General features: G+C 42.2%; 1 protein-coding gene and 1 long non-coding RNA gene across 2 annotated transcripts in view; one reads left to right on the top strand and one right to left on the bottom strand.

Annotated features, from left to right (window-relative positions):
* The window catches only part of CACNA1E (calcium voltage-gated channel subunit alpha1 E), a 509,386-nt gene that overhangs the window by 133,609 nt on the left and 352,335 nt on the right, over positions 1-23,442 (bottom strand). The window contains exons 15-20 of the mRNA XM_072998149.2: positions 21,857-21,969; positions 19,997-20,128; positions 19,095-19,167; positions 10,877-10,994; positions 10,118-10,185; positions 6,893-6,990 (exon numbers count right to left, since the gene is read on the bottom strand). Of these exons, the coding sequence (XP_072854250.2) occupies positions 6,893-6,990; positions 10,118-10,185; positions 10,877-10,994; positions 19,095-19,167; positions 19,997-20,128; positions 21,857-21,969 (602 nt within the window). The remainder of the gene's footprint in view (positions 1-6,892; positions 6,991-10,117; positions 10,186-10,876; positions 10,995-19,094; positions 19,168-19,996; positions 20,129-21,856; positions 21,970-23,442) is intronic.
* LOC144588877 (uncharacterized) overlaps positions 1-23,442 on the top strand; it is a 325,738-nt gene that overhangs the window by 190,326 nt on the left and 111,970 nt on the right. The gene's annotated exons all lie outside the window — the stretch shown is intronic.

The following is a 23,442-nucleotide window of genomic DNA, read 5'->3' as shown; positions in this document are numbered from 1 at the left end:
GGGGGTATCTGAGCCTCATTGATATGCTCATATACTTTGTCAGATTCAGACTGGGTTGGCTGCTGGACATCAAGGTCCATGGCTTTGGCAATACCGAGAACTATTTGAGAATAGGAGGAGAAATCCTCCGATGGTGATGGAGGGTTAGCATCAGCTACATCAGAATTGGGAGTAGGAAGATTGGGGGGTGATTCTTGTAAGGCCATGGAATCAGAGGACTCCAAGTTAGAAGAATGCGCTGGTGAAAGGGAGGAACCCTGCTGATATGAAGAAGTTGACATATCAGGAGGGGCATCTGGCCAGTGGTGCTTAGGAGCCACGGTACCGCACTTGCCAGGTATCAATTGGGTGAATTTATTTATTTATTTATTTGATTTATATCCCGCCCATCTGGTATATCAGAGATTTGAGTGAAGAGATTTGGCTTATGCTTCTGAGGTTTCTTAGAGTCCATGGTACCAGGCGGGGGTCTAGTGTAAGTCATGGTGACTTGTAAGGATGATGAGCGGTCCCAAGAAAGGGCAGCCAGATCAGCTGATGGTACAGAGGGCTTGGCCAACGTCTTTGGTTTCTTCGGTATCAAAGTCGATGTAGCTTGAGCAGCTGAAGCATGCCATTTGTGAATTTTCTTATGGAGCTTATGGTTGTAGTAGTAGTTCGAACGGTATCGAGGAGGCGAGGCAGACTCCGAAGGGTCTGAAGGATAATAGTATGCATACCGAAAATGCTTGGGTTTGACATAATGTTTGGTACCATGCTGCCAATAATGGTGCAGATGATGCTGATATCACTTAGGTGGCGGATCATAGTAGATAGGAGGCTCATAAACTGTAACTCGTTTGGGCCAATGATGTTGAGCACGAGAGCTTCGTGATACCGGCCGTCCCAAAAGTATCAGAGGCTGTGAGAAAATGGTATCAGAATGGCCGTTGTCCTCAATGTGGTGGAATTTAGCCTTTTTCTTCCACAAAGCAACTGGATCAACAGGAACAGATATTGATCCAGACCCACACCCGGACACAGAGCGACCCAAAGATTTCGGGCTTAAACAGGCCGAATAAGGCAGTACAGTCACCTCAGCAGAGGTGTCTGCCCAAGATGGAGATTGATTGATTTACTTTATTTATTTATTTTATTTATATCCCGCCTATCTAGTCAGTTAAGACCACTCTAGGTGGCTTTGTTGATCCAACAAAGGAGAGGGCAGTTGGCCGGATGGAGGCGGAATGGATTTGCAGTCGGTATCGAGATCAATAGGTGGCTGATCCTGTACAGAAGGATGCTGTACCAGAGGTTGAGAGTCTGCAGAAAACTTTTTTTTTGTATTTCTGTTTTTTTATTTTTTTCCTTTTATTAATAACACAAACAGACATACAAAACAAACACAAAACACATAATCGGGGAGAATATTTTCCATATATCCATCTAACATACATTACTGACTGCACGTACCATGTTCCCCTACTTAACATCTTTAAGCCAAATCCATTTGATAATAATTCTGACTACATAACCTCCAATAATTAACATACATAAATTGTCAATATATAAACTTAAACCTGTATTGATCTTATATTCAAGCCACTCTTAATTGCATAAACCAACTGTAGTTCATGAATTACTTAATAGCCTCATGTTTCTGGTTTGTCATCAGTACCTTCTAAACAACTGTGGTCAGAATATGTAATCTAGTTTAGGCATTACCTGTACTTATCAACCATTTATGACATTCAACAAGTAACTTTCCCATTTTCGTTATATTTATTTGCTCCACGTGTGAACCAGGGATGTAAAATCTCTATAGATTCTTTCGCCTGCATATCCTTCTATCCAATACTTATCATCAACAATTCTAATTTCATCATAAAAGTAGCTTAACCACACACACCTCACCACACAGAAGCTCTAGGCCCACTTAATACATTTCTGAGGGATCCCCACTTTTACAGGTAAGAAGAACATTGTATATCTAATCTTGCCTATATAATCAATATAGTAATTCACTCACATTTAAGCTCTACACATATATCATAAACATCAAAACATCTATTATTATTATTATTCACTAACCTTTATAAAATTTATAGCTACATATGTTTATCTACCCTTTAGCTTCCCATCTAGCCAAAATTGCTCATAGTGTAAGTTACTTATATTGCTTCTGTGGGATTATATATATCTCAAAAAACAAACAATTTTATCATTTAATCCGCAGGTTACTTCCCCCCTTTCATTTTGCTTCTTGACTCCAGTGTCGTACTTCCAAAATTGATTTATTACTCCTCTTTTACCAGTTTTAAAATGCCATCTATGAAATTTCCTTAAGGGATTTTCTATGCGATCTATTAATATCCTCTCAATATAATCTGCCTCTTGATTTCTGAGCGAAACAGATCTTTTCAACCTCTGATCATAAATTTCTGCCTCTACACTCACCCCTGTCTTCCCTTTAACATCATTTCCCACCAGGATGAAAACCATGTGCTTTCCCATCCTCTCTCCACCCCTCCGTTCCTCATTTTTAAGTATTTCATTCTGTTTCTTTTTGAGAAAAGTCTCCCTCTGGCTCTCCGGCAGTCGTTGTTCAATTAGTTCAAAGTAGCCAATTGTTTCATCTCCCGTCTCCTCCTCAGGAACGATGGTCTCTGTCTCTGACAATAATTGTTCAGGTGGTTCAGTGAATACAGTCTGTTTGTTTGCTTTCTCTATCTTAGCGTCCAAGCCAAGAAATGTTGCTTTGATATCTATCTCCAGTTCTAAAACTTGAGCTTTGAGATGGTTGATGAGATTAGATTCAAATTCATGGAGGCAACTTATCATAAAGGCCGCCATTTCACAACTCAGTGACACGTCGCCCTTAAGTTTTCATTGAAAACCATGAGAGAACCATGAGAGTCAAACAGACAACAGCTTTCTCCCTCGCTCCTCGTCCAGAACTGACTCGGAGTCTTACGGAGAATACTCTGGTCATAAAAATGACTACAGTATTTAATTTATAACCCTCCTTTATGGCTCAGAGTAAGGTTCCGTAGAAATAAGCTGTTCATAGTCATTCAGGATTCTCAAACTGCTAATTTATAAAAAGCCCAACCTTAGGAGGGGGGGTTAGGGTGGAAGAGACAAGTTTCACTTTCTCAGTTCTCAATTCTAAGCAGTTATGGGGTAGAAAGTAAATCCTCCAAAGTTTGCCGAGATTTCCTGCCGCTTAGGAGGTCGTCTCAACAATCAAACAGAGAGAAACAAAAACATCTGGTCCTGTTACTTGCCATAAAAATAGCCGTTCGACTTCTGTTCATGCAGTCAAATCATAAATCTTCCTCCCCTCTCTGGACAGCTACACACCAATTCATCATGGCGACTACACGAGTCAGTTGCAATTGAGGAAAGAAGTTTCTTCGAAAAAAGCAGATTGCTGTCTGATTTCTCCGGCGTCATCAGCTCCTCTGCTGCCAGCTTCACTCTCCTGTGAAGACTAGCCCCCCCGCTTTCCTGGGGGGGGTGGTCCGCTGACTCGGAGTAAAACCCAGGAGTTCTCAGAGCCCTGAGAATTCCCCTGTTCTCGCTGCCGGTGGCTCCACCCCTCCCCCCAGAGTCTGCAGAAGACTTTTTAGATTGTTTTGGTTTGTTACCAATTGGTTTCAAAGTAGTTTTCGGTGTCTGGGTCGATAGTGATGTTGATCCAGAAGACTTTGACTTAGGCAATTTTGGCTTAGATTTAGGAGTTGGTAATGGGAAATTAGTAACCGAAGAAACCGGTAGCGGTTGTGAAGCCTGAATCTCATCCATCTTTGATAGTGGACAAAGAGATTGCTCCCAAAAGAAAGATTTAAGACATTGTTGATGGAGCTTGATGGCTTGTTTCGTAAAATTCTTACAATAGGAGCAGGAGGCTGGCTGATGCGATCCTCCCAAACAAAAAAGACAAGAATCGTGGCCATCAGAAACAGGCAGCTTATTGGTGCACGAAGTACACCTCTTAAACGGCCCTGTCGGGGCCATAAAAGGTGGGAATGGAGGGTGAGGGGGGGATTACGGGGAAAAAAATAAAAATGGTAAAACGACCGAAAATCACAATGAGTAATGAAAATAGTATTATAGAATAGTATATTTCTAAATAAGAATGATGTATTATGCTTCCTCAGGAAAAAGAACCAATCTGCATGGAGAGCTCAGAAAAGATGGGACCTCAGCGGCGACAAAAAGGAACTGAGGTAATCACCATGATGGGTGGACCACCTGTACTGGGGGGGCGGTCCTAGCGAACACATGTTTGAGCTCTAGAATATTCTGGAGACTTCTGCACAAGCGCAGACTAAACCCATTAGTGTGCATTCACAGAGACCACGAAGAAGAAATGCAGAGTATACTCTTCAGTTTGCTTGAGGTAATAATAAAGCCCAATCGGTCTGGCCAGTTCTTCCTCCAACTCTCAGCAGTGTTTACTTTTGTCCTTGTTTCATCTTGGTTTGTAAAACCATTTTTAACATGGATTTTTAAATACTTTTTCCTGAAAGGTATTTCTATTTACTTATTTTACCTAATGTAAATATTCCCTCTCCCTAGCTTCTTGGGTTTTATAACATGTATACTATTTTCTGTGTATGTTATCTCTTTGGAACAGCCCTCTAGTCTCACCTTTCAAGGTGAGGTGCATTTTGTCTTAGAAGCTGAAAAATGGCTACTCTCATTGAGACTGTTGAGTCTTACAAAATCCTTTTCCACTTCATCCCAAAACAGGTTCCAGAATCTTCTACAATGTGAAAATGCTTTGTTGTAGTTATGTATGGTTTCCCTGGCAGACAATTGAAAAGGAGAAGAAAGATGAAGTGCAAATATCCTTTGTTCCAGTTCATATGGTACCAGGGAGATTTTGGCAATGTCACCATATAGTTACAGATGGCTTCAGCAAGGCATAACCTTCATTTTTCTTAAAAGTAACTTCCCAAGCTCTTCACAAATGTGAAGAAAGAATCATGCTAACACAGTTCTTTTCATGTAATTTCACATGGTTTTTACAGAAGCATAAGATAGAGCCAGGGAAAGCAGAAACCATAGTATTCCTGTGACGAGTTGCTCAGGATGATTCTATTGTCTTAAGACCTTGATTAATAGTGCACACATTTCTGTCTGCTGCAGCAAAAGAGACAGCAGCAAGAGCAACAGGGTGAGTGCAAATGAGTGAGCTGGAGTAAACACATACACACTCTTCTATTTATGTTTGTTATATACTAGAAAGAAAGGATACAACTAGTATTTGGAAATCTGATTTTTCTGTGCCAGGAACAGGAGAAGCAGGTCCACCATATCAGATTTCTCCGGGAAAATGTATATGAGCGGGAATAGATTCGTATACAAGTTCTGATTTTCCATCATATGCAAAGTGAGTGGCCAAAATCCTATTGTATTTTCATATTGGCATAATGAAGTTGGCAAATATCTCAGCAGTGAATTGCTGACAAGTTAAGAAGTCAGCATGGGCATCTGCTGTCTTGTACAACTTGGCATACAACAGCAAATGCCCAAACTGACTTCCTAAAATCACAGCAATTTTCTACTGAGATTTATACCAAGTGACAGACATACTGTAACTAATAAGATTTTAGCCAGTGTATTTAAAACTATTGTAAAAACAAAGTTTAATTCTTTATAATAACCAAAGACATCAGTGATTCTAAAGAAATACTGCTTGCAATCTTAAATACAGGACAAGAGTTACAACGGTTCCTTTCAGAATGGAGTTCTTTGGCCTAGGCACTTACTACAGGAGTTTCCCTGGCTATGTTGTAGTACACACTGAGATGCTTTCATGCTAGTGAGACATATGCTACTTGTGAAATCCATCAGCTGCAGATACCATAACATCAATTTCTCATACATGCTTTATACACCACGTCGTGCCCACTATCAATCTGCCTGAAAATGCTCTCTTGCAAAAGGGATGTAAACCTCTGAACAACAGAGGCAATCACCAAATGCCCAACACATTCATGTCCAGGACCACATAAGCCAAGCCAACATCATGCATACATTCACGTCTTTTCACACTTCATCAGCATATCACTGCCAGTTTCCCTTTATTGCTTGCAGAGTGAATAGGTGATGGTTGTGGTTCTTGTTTTGTTTCTACTTGGGCATTCTTTCTGAAACCTGGAACCATCCTTTCCCCTTTCTCCCTCCCTTCCTCCCTTCTTCTTTGTAGTGCGGCCTTTGAATGTTCATTTTGTTTGAACTCCTGTTGTTAGCATTAACAGACCTGCTTCAATTTATCATCATTTATTCTAGAATTTGTCAAGAAAAGAAAGCCTTTTGAGTATCTACCAATTTCCCCTCTAGATGTGGCTATCCACTGAGTGTTTGGAGGGGCAGTGTCTTTGGAAAAACATGGCCTCAGCAGTTTTGTCAAAGTGTATCACTGATTATTCAGCAGTTTGCTTAATTGCCTCTTTTTCTCCATATAATAATTAAGTAATCTACTGTAATGGAAAAATAACCTTTTCAGAGAGGCTAGCTTTACATCCTCCTTTTTAGACATTCTGTTCAAATTTAGTTTCCCACTCCCTCTTCATAGAGACCTGGAGGGATAATTTATATGTTGGTAACAGGATGCAGTTGCTGGAAATCAGTTACTGTTCTCCACAGCTCAGGTAAGATAGAAATGTTTGCATTACACAGGTAGACTGCATCACAAGAATACTTTCCATCCCTTTCTGCCAACATGATGAAAATATCACAGGTGATATTCATATAACCTGATGGATATTTGCACCATCAAAATTTCAGCAGCAACTCTACACAGGGCTGACTGTTTCTTCTTCTATGAACCCAGTGGTCATGTTTGTAACAAATTTTGTGGGAAGATGATGGCTTGTGATGGATGTGGTGGATAACTTACTCTATTGCAGGCATGTTGGGAGCAGACATTGGGCTGACTTCTTTGGCTTTCTGTAGGGCATGCTTCTGGTTAAAAGCCTCTTCTTCCTCCTGCTCATCCTAAATATAAGAGAAGGGCACTGTTCAAGAGGACATGAACTACTGGCACATAGCATCAATAGTGTTCAAATCCCTGCTCAGCCAATGAAACTCCCTAGAGAGTGGGTGGCAGTAGTAGAACCACTCTGTGAACATCTCTCACACCATGAAAAATCTATTGGTGCCACCACAAGTTAGAAGCAATCTGACTGCATGTAACAACAGTTGTTCAGGATTTGAAAATTTTCAAAGATCTACAAAAACTATTTGATAAGAAGCTGCATGCATGCCTTTATATCCATCTGTGGAACTGCCGTTGTTGTTAATCACACTAATATCCCATTCTTTCCTAATACAGTACTTCTCAGAGCAGCTTTTCATAATGATCCTTGCCCCCTGTCCCTAAAACCTACAAAACTTTCTCTTTATGAGGCAGCAAAATGTTAGAGAGAAGTAGTCAGTGGCTGTACCTCTCTTTCTGCAGCTTTATATAAAAAATTACTGCCCTTCTCCCACCTGCATGTTAATAAAAACTAGATCAGTAATTTGGCAGAGCAGCACTGTGTGAAATTTGTTTTTACTATTTGCCACACTTACAGACTACTCTTCCTCTCAACACCTCACCAATGTGCTTCCTAGACAATTTCCTGTCTAGGCACTTCATTAAGTCAGACTGCTTAGCTTCAACAGTAGAGGCTGCACCTTGTGGCCAAGGGTTAGAGGGCAATGTAGACATGCAAGACATTTTCCTACCTGCCTTTTATGTAGCAAGGACAGAACTTAAAAGTATTTAGGGTTTACTTTCAACTTGCATGAATTACTATAAGCTTTCTGTTTCCATTTCCTTCTAAATGTTATTTTTTGATATTGTGGCCTTAAAATACCACAGACCTTCATTGGAAAGATGTATATTTGCCTGTATCAGAGGTAAACTGGACAATTCAAATGGACAATTCAATGTATTATTATGCTCAATTTCAACCCATTAGCCACCTCACAGTTATGTTTGTCTTAGAGGGTAGCTGACGAAGCTGTCCTGGAAAATGGAGATATGGAATAATTCCATATTTATACATACAACTCTGAAAACAGCAATGGTTTCAGTTGCTTAGCCGGCTCATTGTACACTGTTTAATATCCTGGAACACAACCACACACCAATTCCCAGTGAAACCCTCCTTGGCACAGTCCCAACTCATAATGTTTAATGAATGATCACTGTACCATTGTTAGCAGGTGAATCAAAGAAACAACAAATAACAGGGTGGCATTCTGCTCTCAGTCTACTAACTGTAATAAACATTGACCCTTGTGTGGCGTTTACCCCATGGCCCCTGCTTGTTTCATCAAACCCAGAGCTAACAAAGGCATCCCAACATGCCTCTTGACACGCTGCCACCAGTTGATCTCTTTATCAACTTAATTTTCTTATGAAAGACGAAGGTCCATCCAATACTGACTTTTTAACAGAACACGTTTATTGATTACACATGGTTTCCAGAATAATTCTTAACCACATTCTTTAAGTTTCACCATGCTTCAACATTTTACCTTCTATATTAATTAGCACAGGTTACATTCTGACTAATCACTCCTCCAAACCCCAAACTCTTCTCTAGCTCTCTCGCCCCCCCCAACTGACTGAACATCTCTCTCCAGCTCCGACTCTTCAGCAACCCTGTTGGCTCTGCCTCACAACCACATTAACATACAACTTATGAATAATGAATAACCTATAATAATTTAGGGTGAACGCCACTGGCAATGGTGCGGCTAAAAAATATTGTAAATAAATAAATATAAAATAAATCTTGTAATAAAGAAGAATGGCTATTTTAGTAAGCCACATAATCTGAGGAGGAAAGACACCCTGGGAGGATTGTGCTCTGCTAAAACCAAGAGGAACTGAAGGAATGTCCTCACCACCCTAAGAGGGAGAGATGTTGATGAGCCAAACAGACAAGCACCTCAGTTCCTTGTGCTATTTGTAGGAGGGCTGCTGCCCAGATGAACATTTCATGAACCCTGATGAAATATGGCTTCCTTTCTTGCCTCTTCTCTCACCATTGCCTTTTTTTGGTCATATTTTCTAGATGTGCATAAGCTGGAATTTTCTTCATTGAAGGATGGGTGAAAATACTTACACAAAAAAAGAAATAAATGTAAAATGAATTTCAGTGGACAGAGCTTTCTCAGTGGTGGCATCTTTCCATTGAACCTGAGGTTTTAATTGTTATTTTACTGTATACTGTCCCATATGTTTCACTGTCCCATCCTTCATTGCTTTACTCTCTTTTTAATAACCTGTGTTATTTTCAATTGTGTTTTATCATCATGTTGAAAACTCATTGTAGCATCCGCCCAGGTCATGAATATTAATATGCTATCTGCATAGGCCAATGGGAGTGCTGGAGGGGGCGGAGTCATGAGATATAAGAGACACAGCAGGAGGTGGGGGAGTTTTAGATAGGGAGTTGGAGATTAGTTGAGGAAGTTTAGGAGTTTGGTGTGGTTTTGGAGTTTGGGCGGGAGAGTGGTGGTTGAGAGTGGATAAAGGAGAATGTTTGTCTCAGAGTTAACAACACTGCTTGTTCTGTCAACATCTGTAACAATAAACAATTTCTATTTGGTTCTTTTAAAATGACGTATGGCCTGGATCTCAATCATTAATAATAGATAATGTTGATGCAATCAACTGGTGGCAGCTGAAAGACACGTAGCGTGAGCTCTCAGTTTGGTGAAACAATCAGGGGCCACGTAGGGATCGTGACATTAAGGAAACAACTGTGACAGAATGGTGAAATATAACAATAATAATAGCCAATGGGCACAGGATAATTTCTAGAACAGATTTGTTCAGACTGATATGATCTGGGATGGCTCATATCCAAATCTGAAATATTTGTGGACTGGCTGAGCGTCTTTAGGAGTGAACAGGAACCTCTTTGCCCATAGTGAGGCAACATACTGTGATTTCATCTCTTTTGAGTCTGAACTCTCAGCATTCAATATCTTCCCCAGTGGAGGTCCAATAAATAGCTGATTGAATTATGTCCCACAAAATGATATCCATGCACTTAAGAATATGTGCACTGCTATCTAGAAGGAATGTAACAGAAAAGAGGTGGCTAAAGTGGCTTCATCTTACCTTTGTCAGCTCCTGGGCATTGGCAAGGTTGTCCACAGCAATGGCCAAGAACACATTAAGCAGAGTATCTAAAATAGTTGAGGAAGAACAAAACTTGATCAAACCTGTTAGGTGGAGCTCACAGGGAGTCACCTTGTCCTTCAGATATCATTTAGTGACGACGAGGCTCAACTTCTCCATGTTTTCAGCTTCTACTGCACCAATATTGACTAGACGAGGGAAGAGTATGAGATCAGTGCATCACGGACAAAGTTTTCATGTTTGCACTGTACCTCCCATAGTCGCAGAAAAACATCAACCATGTTCCACAAATCAAGCCCCAAGCAATAGCCACATGCTAATATTTCAAACGCAGGACTGTTTCAATATGTCAAATCCAATGTCTTGAAGAGACAATATGTAAGTCATGGGGAGCAAGAAGACTGCAGTTCTCTGCTTTGTTTATAGGTCACATGAAGAAAGTAAGGAAGGAATGACAATTTGCACGAGAAAAATGGCTCCAGACAATGCATGTCCTCCTTCAACTCCAGCTCTAATTCACAGCCCATCCCTCCATGGCTAGATGCAGTGGCACAAAGCAAGATCTAGGTTCTAGATACAGATGCTGTGCCTTTGAAAGTCACATTTGTTTGGCTCTAGGAATCCAAGCAAAAGTGGCATGTCAACAGAAGTGTTTTATAGCTATTGCTCTCCATGATGCCAAAATTTATAAAATGTTGGTCCAGGACAAACTACAAAACAGAGGAATAGGAAGGATACAGTTCCCAAACAGAGTAAGGATGATGAAGTAGATAGACGACCACATTCCTGAGCTGACACCACCTTGGGAACGAATTCCATTGTACATAACCTCATTCCAGTCTTCACCTGTCAAGATCTAAACAAAAAAGCAGTTCTGTTTACAATCACGTGTTTATTTTATAAACGGGAAGTTATTGCCTTAGGCATGAGAGGCCCTTCTCCCTCCCTTCAGAGAGAACACTGTCTTTAAATTTTTTCAAAGCACAAAAATAACTTCATGCACATGGAAAACTATCATGTTAAGATAAAGCTAGGCCTGAAATTATGGTTTTCTACATGCCGGAAGTTTTTTAAATTAAAAAAAAATGCTGCCAGGCACCTGCAGCTTGAACTGGTACGGTCCAGCCAGAGCTATGTAAAGCCCTATGCAGTTTTATGCATTATCTACCCTGGTTCTGAAGAAGAGGCTTCATCTTCAAGATAAAGTGATAGTATTCCTAGAAACTCTTCTTAGGTTATTTTTGAGAAAGGAGTCATTCAAATCAAAAGAACAGATGTGCCTTGCTGAATAGGGAAGACTAAGTTGTTTCAGAGAAATGAAGCAGCAAGGTTTCAGAAGAAGGAGAAAGGAAAAGGAAGCTCTCAAAGGGTTGAGGGAGAATGAGTTTCTCTAGAACACAAAATACTGTAAACCGGAAGAAATGGATATAAGCAAATTAATACGACTTGTGATTGAAGCACAGGGAGTTTTACCACAAGGACAAGCCACTTCTTGATACTTAAAGCAACGGGGAGCCAATGCAGAAGCTAAAGCCATGGGGTGACATAATTGTAGCACTATGATTTTAGAAAAGATACTCTGAATTGACTGTAGGTTCAGTTAGACAGAAGTAAATTGCAGCAGCAGTTTTTCTCATTATTAGCATTTGTTTGAGATTCACAGCCTACTGTATTTGAAAATTTCAGAGAAGGTGGCAGCAAGTGCTGCAAGTTAGATGAGCCTGCTGATGTGCTTAATGGGAGCTGCATGAAAAGCTTCTTAGCGCCCAGGTAAGATTTTCTTCAAGTCTGCTTGACCTGTATTCATCAGGAGGTAAAAATCCCATTAGGAGTCAAGGAAGAATTAAATGGGTCATTCATAAGTTGCAGACATAACTGTAAAGTATGTGAAGTATTAAGTATGTTAAGTATATTAAGACGGCATTTGGGGAGATGAAGGTCTTTGCAGAGTCCAGATAAAGAAATCACAAAACACAGCAAAAACAGATTGACTATGAATATGTAACTAAAATAAGAATGATCTGTACTACCCCCCCCCAAACAATCTAAGTGTCCGTACTCAGACAAATGGCCATAAAAAACATTTTGGGAATCATAGGACATCACTCTTTACTGTTCCCTTACAGCCACTGTAGTTTTAAAAATTATCATAGGTTACTGTGGAGAATACTTAGGCATTGCTCTTCACTCTTCTCCTACGGCCATCATAGTAACAGTTTTAAACAAGCAACCTACTCTACAATTTTATCTGGAGATTTATTCCACAATTTGGTGTCACTTCTGTGCAACAGTTCACTCTTCAATGGAACATCCCCTATTTGAAAACAGTAGATTGAGCAGAGATGTCCAGTGCTCCGCCTTGCCCGGGAAGATGTAAAAATTTCCCCCTGGAACACCAGACATGGTGGACAAAGTGCTTTATTGCTGTTATGCCATCACCTCCTCCCTTGACCCTTGCCCGGCCTGGCTAATCAAAGCAGCCAGGCCTGTAACAACGGAATGGGCCACTGCAATAATTAATGGGTCTCTCAAGGAGACACTCATTAGGACCACCAGGAAGAAACCAAGTTTGGTGGCGGACAACACTGGCAACTATAAGCCCATCACCAAAGTTTCCTTCCTTAGCAAAGTGGTAGAGAGGGCTGTGGGTGACCAGCTCCAGGTCCTTTTGGATGAAACCTCCTGGGGAGGCTCTCCGAGTTGGGAATCAGTGATCTGGTGCTGCTAGCCTGGCTCCAACCCTTCTTGGAGGACTGTCCCTAGAGAGCACAGCTTGGGGAGAGTGTATTGGCTCCGTGGAATCTTAATTCTGGGGTTCCTCAATGCTGTTTAATATCTACATGAGGCCACTGGCTCAGGTCATCAGGGGGTGTGGGGCTTCGTGCCATCAGTACGCTGATGACACCCAGTTCTACATCTCCTTTTTTCCAACAACAGTGAATGCCGTTCTGTCCCTTCAGCATTGCCTGGAGGCTGTACCGCAATGGATGCAGGAGAATGGGCTGAGGCTGAACCCGGACAAGACGGAGATCCTTCGGATGGGTGTCCCAGACATCAGTGGTTTGGGAAACTCCCTCTCTTTTGGGGGAGTGACTCTCACCACGAAGTGTGAGGTTCGCAGCTTGGGATCCATCTGGATCCGGCGCTCACCATGGAAACCCAGGTAGCGTCAGTGGTCTGCTCGGCCTATTTCCGTCTATGGCAGATTGTCCTATCTTGATGTTGGGGCACTCCACACTCTGTAATCTCAAAATTAGACTACTGTAATGCGCTCTAGCCGAAGAATTGATGCCTTTGAATTGTGGCGCTGGAGGAGGCTCTTGAGAATCCCCTGGACTGCAAGGAGAACAAACCTATCAATTCTGCAGGAAATCAACCCTGAGTGCTCACTGGAAGGACAGATCCTGAAGCTGAGGCTCCAGTACTTTGGCCATCTCAAGAGAAGAGAAGACTCCTTGGAAAAAAACTTGATGTTAGGAAAGTGTGACGGCAAGAGGAGAAGAGGACGTCCCAGGATGAGATGGCTGGACAGTGTCTGCGAAGCAACCAACATGAATTTGACACAACTCCGGGAGGCAGTAGAAGATAGGAGGGCCTGGCGTGCTCTGGTCCATGGGGTCACGAAGAGTCGGACACGACTAAACGACTAACGACGACGACAAATGTGCTCTATGTGGGGCTACCTTTGAGACTGATGCGGAAGCTTTGCAGCCCAGAGTAGACTTTTGGTCTAGATGGGCAGGGTAGAACTATAAATGAATGAATGAATGAATGAATGAATGAATGAATGAATGAATGAATGAATGAATGAATGAATGAATGGCTGCCCTGCATTGGCTTCATTTCCGCATTGATTTCAAAGTGTTAATGATGACATACAAAGCCATAAATGGTTTAGGACCGCAATATCTAGTGGAACGCCTCCTTCCACCTAGATCTACTTGAATCACTTGTTCTAGCCAAGATAGGTGGCTGAGGGGCCTAACCAAGGGAGCCTGAAGAGAAAGAACTAGAACCCAGGCCTTCTTGGCAGCGGCCCCTCACCTATGGAACAGTCTGCCCCCAGAGATCTGTCTGGCTCCGTCACTGGGTGTTTTTAAGAGCAAACTTAAGACCTGGCTCTTTAGGCATGCTTTCCCTCCTGTCATCACCTAATTACTTTTGCCATCTTGAAGTATATTATTACTGTTGTCTTTATTTTATTATATTGTTTTTACTTTTATGTACAGTGGTGCCTCGCTTAACGAGCGCCCTGTTTAATGACAAATCCGGACAACGATTAGGTTTTTGTGATGCAAAAGCAATTGCATAACAATGTTTTGAATGGTAAAAAATCACTTTGCGATGATCGGTAAGCTGTTTCGCTTACCGATTTTTGCATAGCGATTTTTTTCCAACAGCTGATCGGTGGTTCCAAAATGGCCACCGGGAAAAAAATGGCCGCCCGCTCTTTTTTGGGACTGATTCCTCACTTACCGGGCAGCGAAAATGGCTGCCTTATGGAGGATTTTCGCTTAAAGGTAAGTTTTCCCCCATTGGAACACACTGAAGGGGTTTCAATGTGTTTCAATGGGGTTTTAAAAATCGCATAGCAATGTTTTTGGTTAGCGGAGATTTTTGCTGCACCAATTAACATCGCTATGCGAGGCACCACTGTATTATTGTTAGCTGCCCAGAGTAGACTTAAGTCTAGACGGGCAGGGTATAAATAAATAAATAAATAAATAAATAAATAAATAAATAAATAAATAAATAAATAAATAAATAAATAAGAAAGGAAGAAAGGAAGAAAGGAAGAAAGAAAGAAAGAAAGAAAGAAAGAAAGAAAGAAAGAAAGAAAGAGACAGGGCTTCAATGTGCTCTGGGCAAGTTTTCACCTTCTCCTGCCTCCCCTCCCTGAGGAATGAGTCTCTAGCATAGAGTCATGGAAGGCTCAATTCACAGACGTTTTGTTATGGTAGGTTGCTTCTCTATTTTTTATTCTCTCGAACAATATCCCTGTTTGTATGCTTGCCTGTGTGTCCCCTCCAAAAATGATATAAGTGTCACTAGTGTGGTGGCCACATCAAAGGATACTTCATGGAAAGCCTGTGGAGTACTATTGCACCAAGACACCAGAAGAGTAGTTGTTTATTTTCTGTTCTAAGAACTGAGCACCTGCTTTTCTGCCAGGGACAATCTGGTATAACCAGGCAGCATCTGAATGCAAGGGCTTGGTGGATGGAGTGTTGTCTCTGCAATTTTTTTCTCTGGAAAATAAGTGTTTGTTTGTTTGTTTATTCAATTTATATACCACTCATCTAGCTGAAGGCCACTCTGAGCAGTTCCAAACAAGTTCAGTTCTGGAGACTCTAATATGTGTGCCTGCCTCGGTATTTTCCTAGATTCACTTAGGAAAATTTAGTCTCTGTTTCGCTAAGCACCATAAGTGCAAGGTCCTCCTGAATATGGGCTCTGCACAGTCAGGGCCCTTGCAAGTAACAATGGCCAGTTATATGCTGGATGTATTATTTCAAATCCTGGAATAAAAATCATGGTGTTAGAAAAATCTATTTCCCCTGTTTCAATATATTCTCTACATTTCTTTTATAAACATCAAGGCTAAAAGGAGTCAGTATAACAAATGGCTCATTTAGAGAAATTGCCACATTGCACATTCCTTTCCTCCAAACAGATAAGACTGGAAGTAACTTTAACATCCTATACTAACTCCAAGGACAGAATAGGCAACAGCAGCAGACACTAAGTCTGGAGGAAAAAGATAAAGAAACAGGAGAAGTGTAACTTTCTATTTCACATTTTAAATATGTCAAGGTAACAAGCAGAAAATGCTAATACAAACCAGTTGTTGTATCTTAAAAAGGTCTCTCTTTATGAGAATGTTGCTGTCTATCACTGTCCAATGTTGTCTGTTAAAGCTTCAAAAAATTTAAACAAAAAGTCAGCAGAACAGTCTGTGGGTCAAGCTATTCTTGTGGACTAAGGATTTCTTGTTTTATGATCTCAGTTTGTTATGCATTTAGTCCTATAAATATATATACCAATTTCTTCCATATCGGGATAAACTAGTTGTGGTTTTTTCGGGCTCTTTGGCCGTATTTTGAAGGTTGTTCTTCCTAACGTTTCGCCAGTCTCTGTGGCCAGCATTTTCAGAGGACAGCACTCTGTGCTCTAGTGCAGTTTGTTTGGGAGTTGAGTATTTATGGCTGTGAGATCAGCTTTTGTCCTTTTTAGGAGATGGGTGATTATGGTGATCAGTGTGTTTTTGTGTGGGTGTATTATGATAAGGAGGAGAGACTATCTGTCACTGTGATTGATGGGTATCATTAGCTGGTCTTTTGTGTGTAGTGATCACTGGTCCTTGTGGCTGGGTAGAGTTCATTGACCTTTTGCACACTGTATTTTTCAGTGCTGGGAGCCAAGTTTTGTTGAGTTTCAAACTTTCTTCCTTTTTGTTGAAGTTCTGCTGATGTTTGTGGATTTCAGTGGCTTCCCTGTGCAGTCTAACATAATGATTGCTGGTGTTGTCCAGTATTTCAGTATTTTGAAATAGAATTCAGAAATTCATCTGAACAGGTGTATTTGGAGAAACGAAAAATTATGAAAAGTAAAAACTAGTTCTACAAGTGCTACTAGACATCTGATTTCTCCTCATTTTTGAGATTGTCAGATTGTGTAGATAGATGCCTTCACATCCATTTTAACGACCTCTCCAGTTGCACTGTTGGGATCAGATTTAGATGCCGCTTGGCCAAAATAAAAATAAAATAAAATCAGTTCTTGCATTCTTTGTCTTTCTAATTGCTGACTGTATTTCCCACCTCTTATAGTGGAGAAACAGACAACATAGTCTCAAAGAGTTGCCTGGCAAAAATATTACTGGATGCTTATGGTTGTCAATAGCTGCCTAGCTATTCTATTTGCTGGCGTACAGGATGAATTTTTTGGCCCACAAAACATGCCTCCAAGTGGGGATGTCATCTTGTACGCCGGGTGCACTTCATTTGGGCCAGGAAGGAGCTGCCATTGAGTGAGTGACGCGGGGCCGCGCTGGCCGGGGATGAAGGCAGGAGGGCAGGCAGGCAGTCGGTCCGGATGGAGGGAGGGAAGCAGAGATGGCCATGCCTGAGTGGCCAGAGCCCACCGCTGGGCTGCCCGCCGCCCCGCGCCACTGAGCCAGCTGCGTGCTCGCTCGCCCTCCCGCCACCTGCCCGCTTCCCCTCTTCCTCCTCCTCCTCCTGCCACCGCCCGCGCAGCCTCTTCCTCACCCTCTCACTGCTGAGCCAGCTGTGCGCGTGCTCGCCTGCCACCCACCTGCTTCCCCTCTTCCTCCTCCTCCTCCTGCCGCCGCCCATGCAGCCTCTTCCCCTCTTCCTCGCCCTCTCGCTGCTGAGCCAGCTGTGTGCGCGCTCGCCCGCCACCCACCCGCTTCCCCTCTTCCTCCTCCTCCTCCCGCCCCCGCCCGCGCAGCCTCTTCCCCTCTTCCTCACCCTCTCACTGCTGAGCCAGCTGCGCGCGTGATCGCCTGCCACCTACCCGCTTCCCCTCTTCCTCCTCCTGCCGCTGCCTGCGCAGCCTCTTCCCCTCTTCCTCACCCTCCTCCCCGCTGGCTATGAACTTCCAGGGTGGGCCCAGGCAGAGCCCCAGGCAGCCGCCACCGGCACCGCAGCAAAGCCGTCCCCTCTATATTTTGCATGGAAATGTTGGGGGAGTCATCTTATACGGCCAGTTGCCTTGTACGTTGGCAAATATAGTAACTTTTTCACTCTGATTGCAGTCATCTTTTGCTGCTTCAAATTTTGGTTGTTCTAAGCTGGTACGAAGATGAAACCTTTGATTTTACTGCCACTTTTGGAATCTTATTTGGCATACAGTCATGCTACTCATAATCAAAAATACCTTTGTTCAAGCTGCAAAGCTCAGGAATGTTTCTAACAGTTTTAGCCCTCATGCCTTCCCATGCTTCAGCAGGCATACCTCATGTACTAGTTCACCTTAACATTGTTAGTCTTACTATGAACCTTGACGTTTTGGTCTGCACTGGGGAGCTAACAAAACCTGGAGGGATACATAAATGGATAAACTCCAATGGGTACTGGGGATTAGCAACTGAGGAGAATAGTGCTGGATTTGTAATGGGACAAGGCATTCAGCAGGGGAGAGTCAATGTAAACACAGAATGATAAAAATGGGATTTTGGTATTGTAAGAACACAACTATAACAGGTAGGTTCAAGGGAGAGATCAGAGGACTGGACTACTTCTCATGGTTCCTGAACCTTTGCAATTCTATCCTTAGGTTACACATATTCTGCAATAAGAAAATGTACACTACAGTGGTGCCCCGCTTGATGACGATAATCCATTCCAGGAAATCGCTGTTAAGCAATATTGTCGTCAAGCCAAAAAAAAAAAAAAAAAAACCATTGGAATGCACTGAAAACCGTTCAATGTGATCCAATGAGGGAAATACTTCATCGTCCAGTGAAGATTGCCCATAGAGAACTGCCGATCAGCTGTTCAAAATCACTGTAATGCAAAGCTTCCGTCCGGAAAGCAGACATTTTGAGAAGGGAGGGAAGCCATTTTGTGGAGGGAAGCCATTTTGCAGAACCGGAAAAATCAGCATATAGCAAACAGTTCATGAAGCAGGCTCCTGATCAACGTGAAGTCAAAACCCCCCATTAGAACCATTGTTTTGCGATCGCAATAGTGATTGCAAAAATGTCATCATTAAGCGAATTCCACGTCATGCGGGGTAAGCATCTAGCAGGGCACCACTGTATCATGTCATCAGGTCATGTAGCAGAGGCTGTGCTATTTATGGTAGAGTAGAAAGTACAGAATCTAACTACTCATGATAGCACTTGGAGCTACTGAGATAAAACCGATGACTAAAGAAAACCAAAAACTGAATGGAAGTCTCTAGCTCCAGGGACCCAACCACAGAGCTATACCTGGAAAACTGTCATGATGGCTGCAGGGAAGGTATCAAAGTTTGCAGAAGGAGTCCCATCTGCAAAATTAAACCTGGAGGGAGAGAAAAGTGAAAATTACACACCAGAACAAAGTTATTCTGACTCAGCCAGCAGGCTGATTTGCAGAGCTTCCTTTTCTCTTTTCTGTCCTTACTAATCTCCTCATCCTTATGATTAAAGAGCTATCCACAGCCTCCTTGACTCAGTTTCTTCAATGAGAAGAAGGTAAATATATTTGGCATATCTGCATGTATTTCATCACTCTGCACAGCTTGGAAAAGTTGCTTTTCTTTGGCAAAGGCTCCCGGAATCCACGTTCACTGTGACCAAGGTGGCAGAGGGGGTTGTGGGAACTGTTCTGCCACACAGGAATGTTTCCAATCTCATTCCTCATCTTGCTCTGTCTGTCTCTCTGACACACACAAGCAGGTGTGTCTGGACCAAAATAAACTGGCAGGGGTTAAAAAAGAAGGAAAGCACAGAGGTGAGAGGGGAACAAGATAAAGGGATTCAGGATCAGTAGCCCCCTTTTGGAGATGTTCAGTTCCCTGCCTCCCATTACTGGCAGTGCTATGTAGAGCCACACCATTGCTGGATTCTGATATCTGCTTATACATTGCTAAGCCTATCCCCACAGGACTGAGAGCCACCAATCCTTCAAGGAAAGCAGAAATATGATCAGAATGCCAAATCCTGCACAAGTTAGAGTATGTTATGCTTGTGCCATAGACCTAGGAGCACAAGAAATACAGGCAGTTATGATGTTAGTTTCGTGCCTTTCCTTCAAAAATTGATACAATCACAACCATGAGGTGATCTCTCTGGAGTCCTAGGACACATTTCAAAGAAACGTGACTCACCTTGCCTGGTCATCTACTCACCTGCCACCAAACAGCTGCATCCCAAGCAGGGCAAAGACTACAATGAAGAGGAAAAGGAGGAAGAGGAGGCTGATAATAGACTTCATAGAACTCATCAGTGAGACCACCAAATTCCTCAAGGAAGCCCAATACCTGGAAAATCCAGATGTTACTGTAGCATGCTTCCAAAAGCATTGCAAAATTGTATTGTTTTGGCTGGAGTTTAACAGCCATAATTCAGAGAAACATGTATATCATGGCTGTGGGGAGGCTGGTCATTATTTTAATAGTTGTTTATTCATTCAACTTCATTTTATTTAGCTGAGTAGCCACATGAATTAAATAATTTATCAAAAGTAAGACTATAAAGGAGATGGGGGAAGCAGTGCTATTGTTACCAGCCAAACCTGAGCTATAATTTCTCCTGCAAGGAATCAGGCACAGACGCGTCCAGCTGAACCAAAGGCCCAATTTTATTGAATAGCAGAAAGAAAAAGGTCAGCTGGGTCATCTCTTAAAAGCAGAGAAGACCCCGAAAATGCAGTGTACATATGTTTTATAATGATACAAACAAAGAGCCACAAAGTACTACAGTTCTATTGGTCATTTGTACCCAAAGTTTGGATCCAGCCGCCCACTGGTTAGTGATGCCAGTTACGTTAATCTATTGGTTACCTATAGATATGCATATTGTGTGCCCCATCTTCCCTTGACCCATGCCCAAGATGCACCTAAATGTCTGGGGGAAAGAGTATCTGTTCTCCTTATCTATTGGTATGTTTATGTGTTTTGTTCCTCGGACCTGATATATGGCCTTCATTCTCCCGCTCCCGTGCTGTGATTGTTTTGGCTACCATCGCTGGTTTCCTCCTGCCCGCATTCCAATGTTGGGCCATCTGCCAGATTGAAGGTGGTTGGCCAAAGTGAAAGAGTTACAATGAAATTCTATACTATCTGTAAATGCTCCTTGATTTACTTAAAGTATGTATGAATGGTCTGGGCCCAGTTTTTCTAAGGCCTGTATTTCCCTTTTGATGGGAAATACAGGCCTTAGAGAAGTGTGAGTATGATCCGGTATCACTCCCCCTTTTAAAAATTCTGACAACAACATGGCTGAATTTAAATCAGCACCTTGTTGTATCACTGAAGCAACATTCGGGGTGGCACACATAGAAGCACAAAGAGGAATAAACTTAGAAATAATACAAGCAAATAAACCCAGAACAATTAAGAGTACAATTCCTGTAAGTATGTACCAAAGGATGGAAAAATTAGTCATCCAGGAAGAAAACCAAGACCAATCCCAATTTTCACTATTAAATTATTCAAACACCCAATCTCTATCTGCTTGATTCCTAAGGACCAGGTTGGCCAATTTATCATGGTCTAGGATTCATAGGCATCCTTCAGTCTTGAGAGACTATGGTGACATGCTCTGAATCGAGGAGTGTCCTCTCCAGAGCATGAAGCCCAGGTAAGGTAGTATGGAGGATAGGCTGTTACCCAAGCAGCAGATCCCCCCTCTCCACATTGCTGAAATGGTCCAATGGAAAGGCAAGAGCCAATACAACTGGTTCCAGCAATGTCGCAGGAATTGGCAGAACGACACGAGCTGCCTTTGGAACTCCAGCTCCAGATTTTGCCAGAGGGTAGGTGGGGCTCGTCAGCCATGGAAGGCAGCCCATCTAGGAGAAGGAAAACTCTGATTTCAAACCTCCACTGCCTTGTGGCTATATCCACTCATGGTCTAGGATTAGTCCCTTAGATTAATCATGATATAAACAGTGGAACAGGAAGAAATTAAGCCAAAACAGACATATAGGGAAAATGCTTCAGGGAAGCTGGAGAAAACAGAAACAGTCATTCCTTTCTTCTACTCACTTTGTGACTTTAAATATTCTTAGGAGTCTCAAAGCTCTCAAGACACTAATCCCAAAAGAGGTGCCAGGTCTGAAGATAGCCCAAACCACTTCAAAGATACTCCCCACTGTGACCTGAGAGATCAAATGTACAAAGAAGCAGCAAATAAGTAACAGAATCACGGGTGATGAGACAGAAAAAAGTTGCCAAGTCTCCCTATACGACCAAGACAGCCTTTGTCTATTTGAGTGTCTCCCCCCCACACACACACACCAGGCATGCAAGGAATACTTGACATATTCTTTGTTCTTGACAATTTAGGATATTTTGACTCATGAAAACACTTCAAGAAATGTTCAAGCCCCATGAAATTCCTTGCCTCCCGAAGAGAGCAAGACAAGGAGCAGTGCTTTTTCCTCATCAAAGTCTACATAATTTATGAAAGGAGTCTCTGCACAAAATTGGTGCCCTTTTACTGTGAGAAACAAGGAACACACACACACCCTCGGAGGCACAGGACTGGCTGATGGCTGAAACTGATGTGAACACCCCCTCCAGAGCTTTTAATACTTCAAAGTTGAGCAACAAAGCAGCAGTGATTGGCATTTTCCAAAATTTGCATTATTTGTGTTAAAGCATTGTTTGGCACACATTACTTTGCACAGAACAATTTTCTCATTCTTTTGTCAAGTGCCAGAAAACATTTTGTGGTTCTTGCACAGCAAGGAGAGTACTTCTGCATTTCCTTGTTCTTGCAATTAAGGAGAAGACAGGCAAGCTTTCCATCCCTAATACAGATATAGATTAAAACATATTATATCCCAAGCAATGTAAAATTGGATATTTTATCTTGTAACCTTCTATTTGTGCATATGTATGTGTGTGTATTTGTGCATATTTATAGCCCATCTAACTTAGCATTTGAGGAGCAAAATCCTATCATTGTGGTTATTTATGCAAGTGTAAACCAGATGCGGGTGCTGGAAACAATTAATTTAAATAAAATGCCCTGTCCCCCAACCCATTTCAGGTTCTGAAACTTCCCAGAACTCCCTTTTGTGGTGGGAAAGCCTTTTAAGAGCCTTGGGATTTTAAAAAGAGAGAGGAGAGCCTTTAAAAGTCACAAATCATTGGTGGATCACTACTAATGGTGCTGATCTGCTGCCATTTCCTTCCTTCCTACCATTAAAGGCTCCCAGGGAGCCTTAGAGAGAATTGGGCCCAAAGTGTCTTATAAATCCATAAAATGAGAACATTACAAACTACTGAACCACTGAAGCAAATTTCGGACAGAGTCTCTTTCCTTCTGATTGCCCTTCAGTTGCAGGAGATTTTTGCTTAAACTCTTGGTTCCGTTCCCCCCCCCCCCCGCCCCCACGGTTCTTCAGCTTTCTCCCTGCTCGCCTGCTTCTTCCTGTTCATGTGGAGTCCTACAGTTCCTCCTTCCTTTCCTGCAAACAGCCACTGTTAACAGCCACTGAGGTACTTCTTTGCCTGGGCAACAAAGCCACCTCCTGACATTTCCTTAGATGCGCCAACTGGCACAGACATCTACTTCCCGTACCACCTATTCATCTCCAAGCTGTCCTACAGGGATGGAACCTGTC

The sequence above is a fragment of the Pogona vitticeps genome, chromosome 4 (genome assembly GCF_051106095.1).
Source record: "Pogona vitticeps strain Pit_001003342236 chromosome 4, PviZW2.1, whole genome shotgun sequence".
Lineage (NCBI taxonomy): Eukaryota > Metazoa > Chordata > Lepidosauria > Squamata > Agamidae > Pogona > Pogona vitticeps.
Note: the sequence above shows the minus strand (reverse complement) of the source record. Positions and strands in the feature narration are given on the sequence as shown.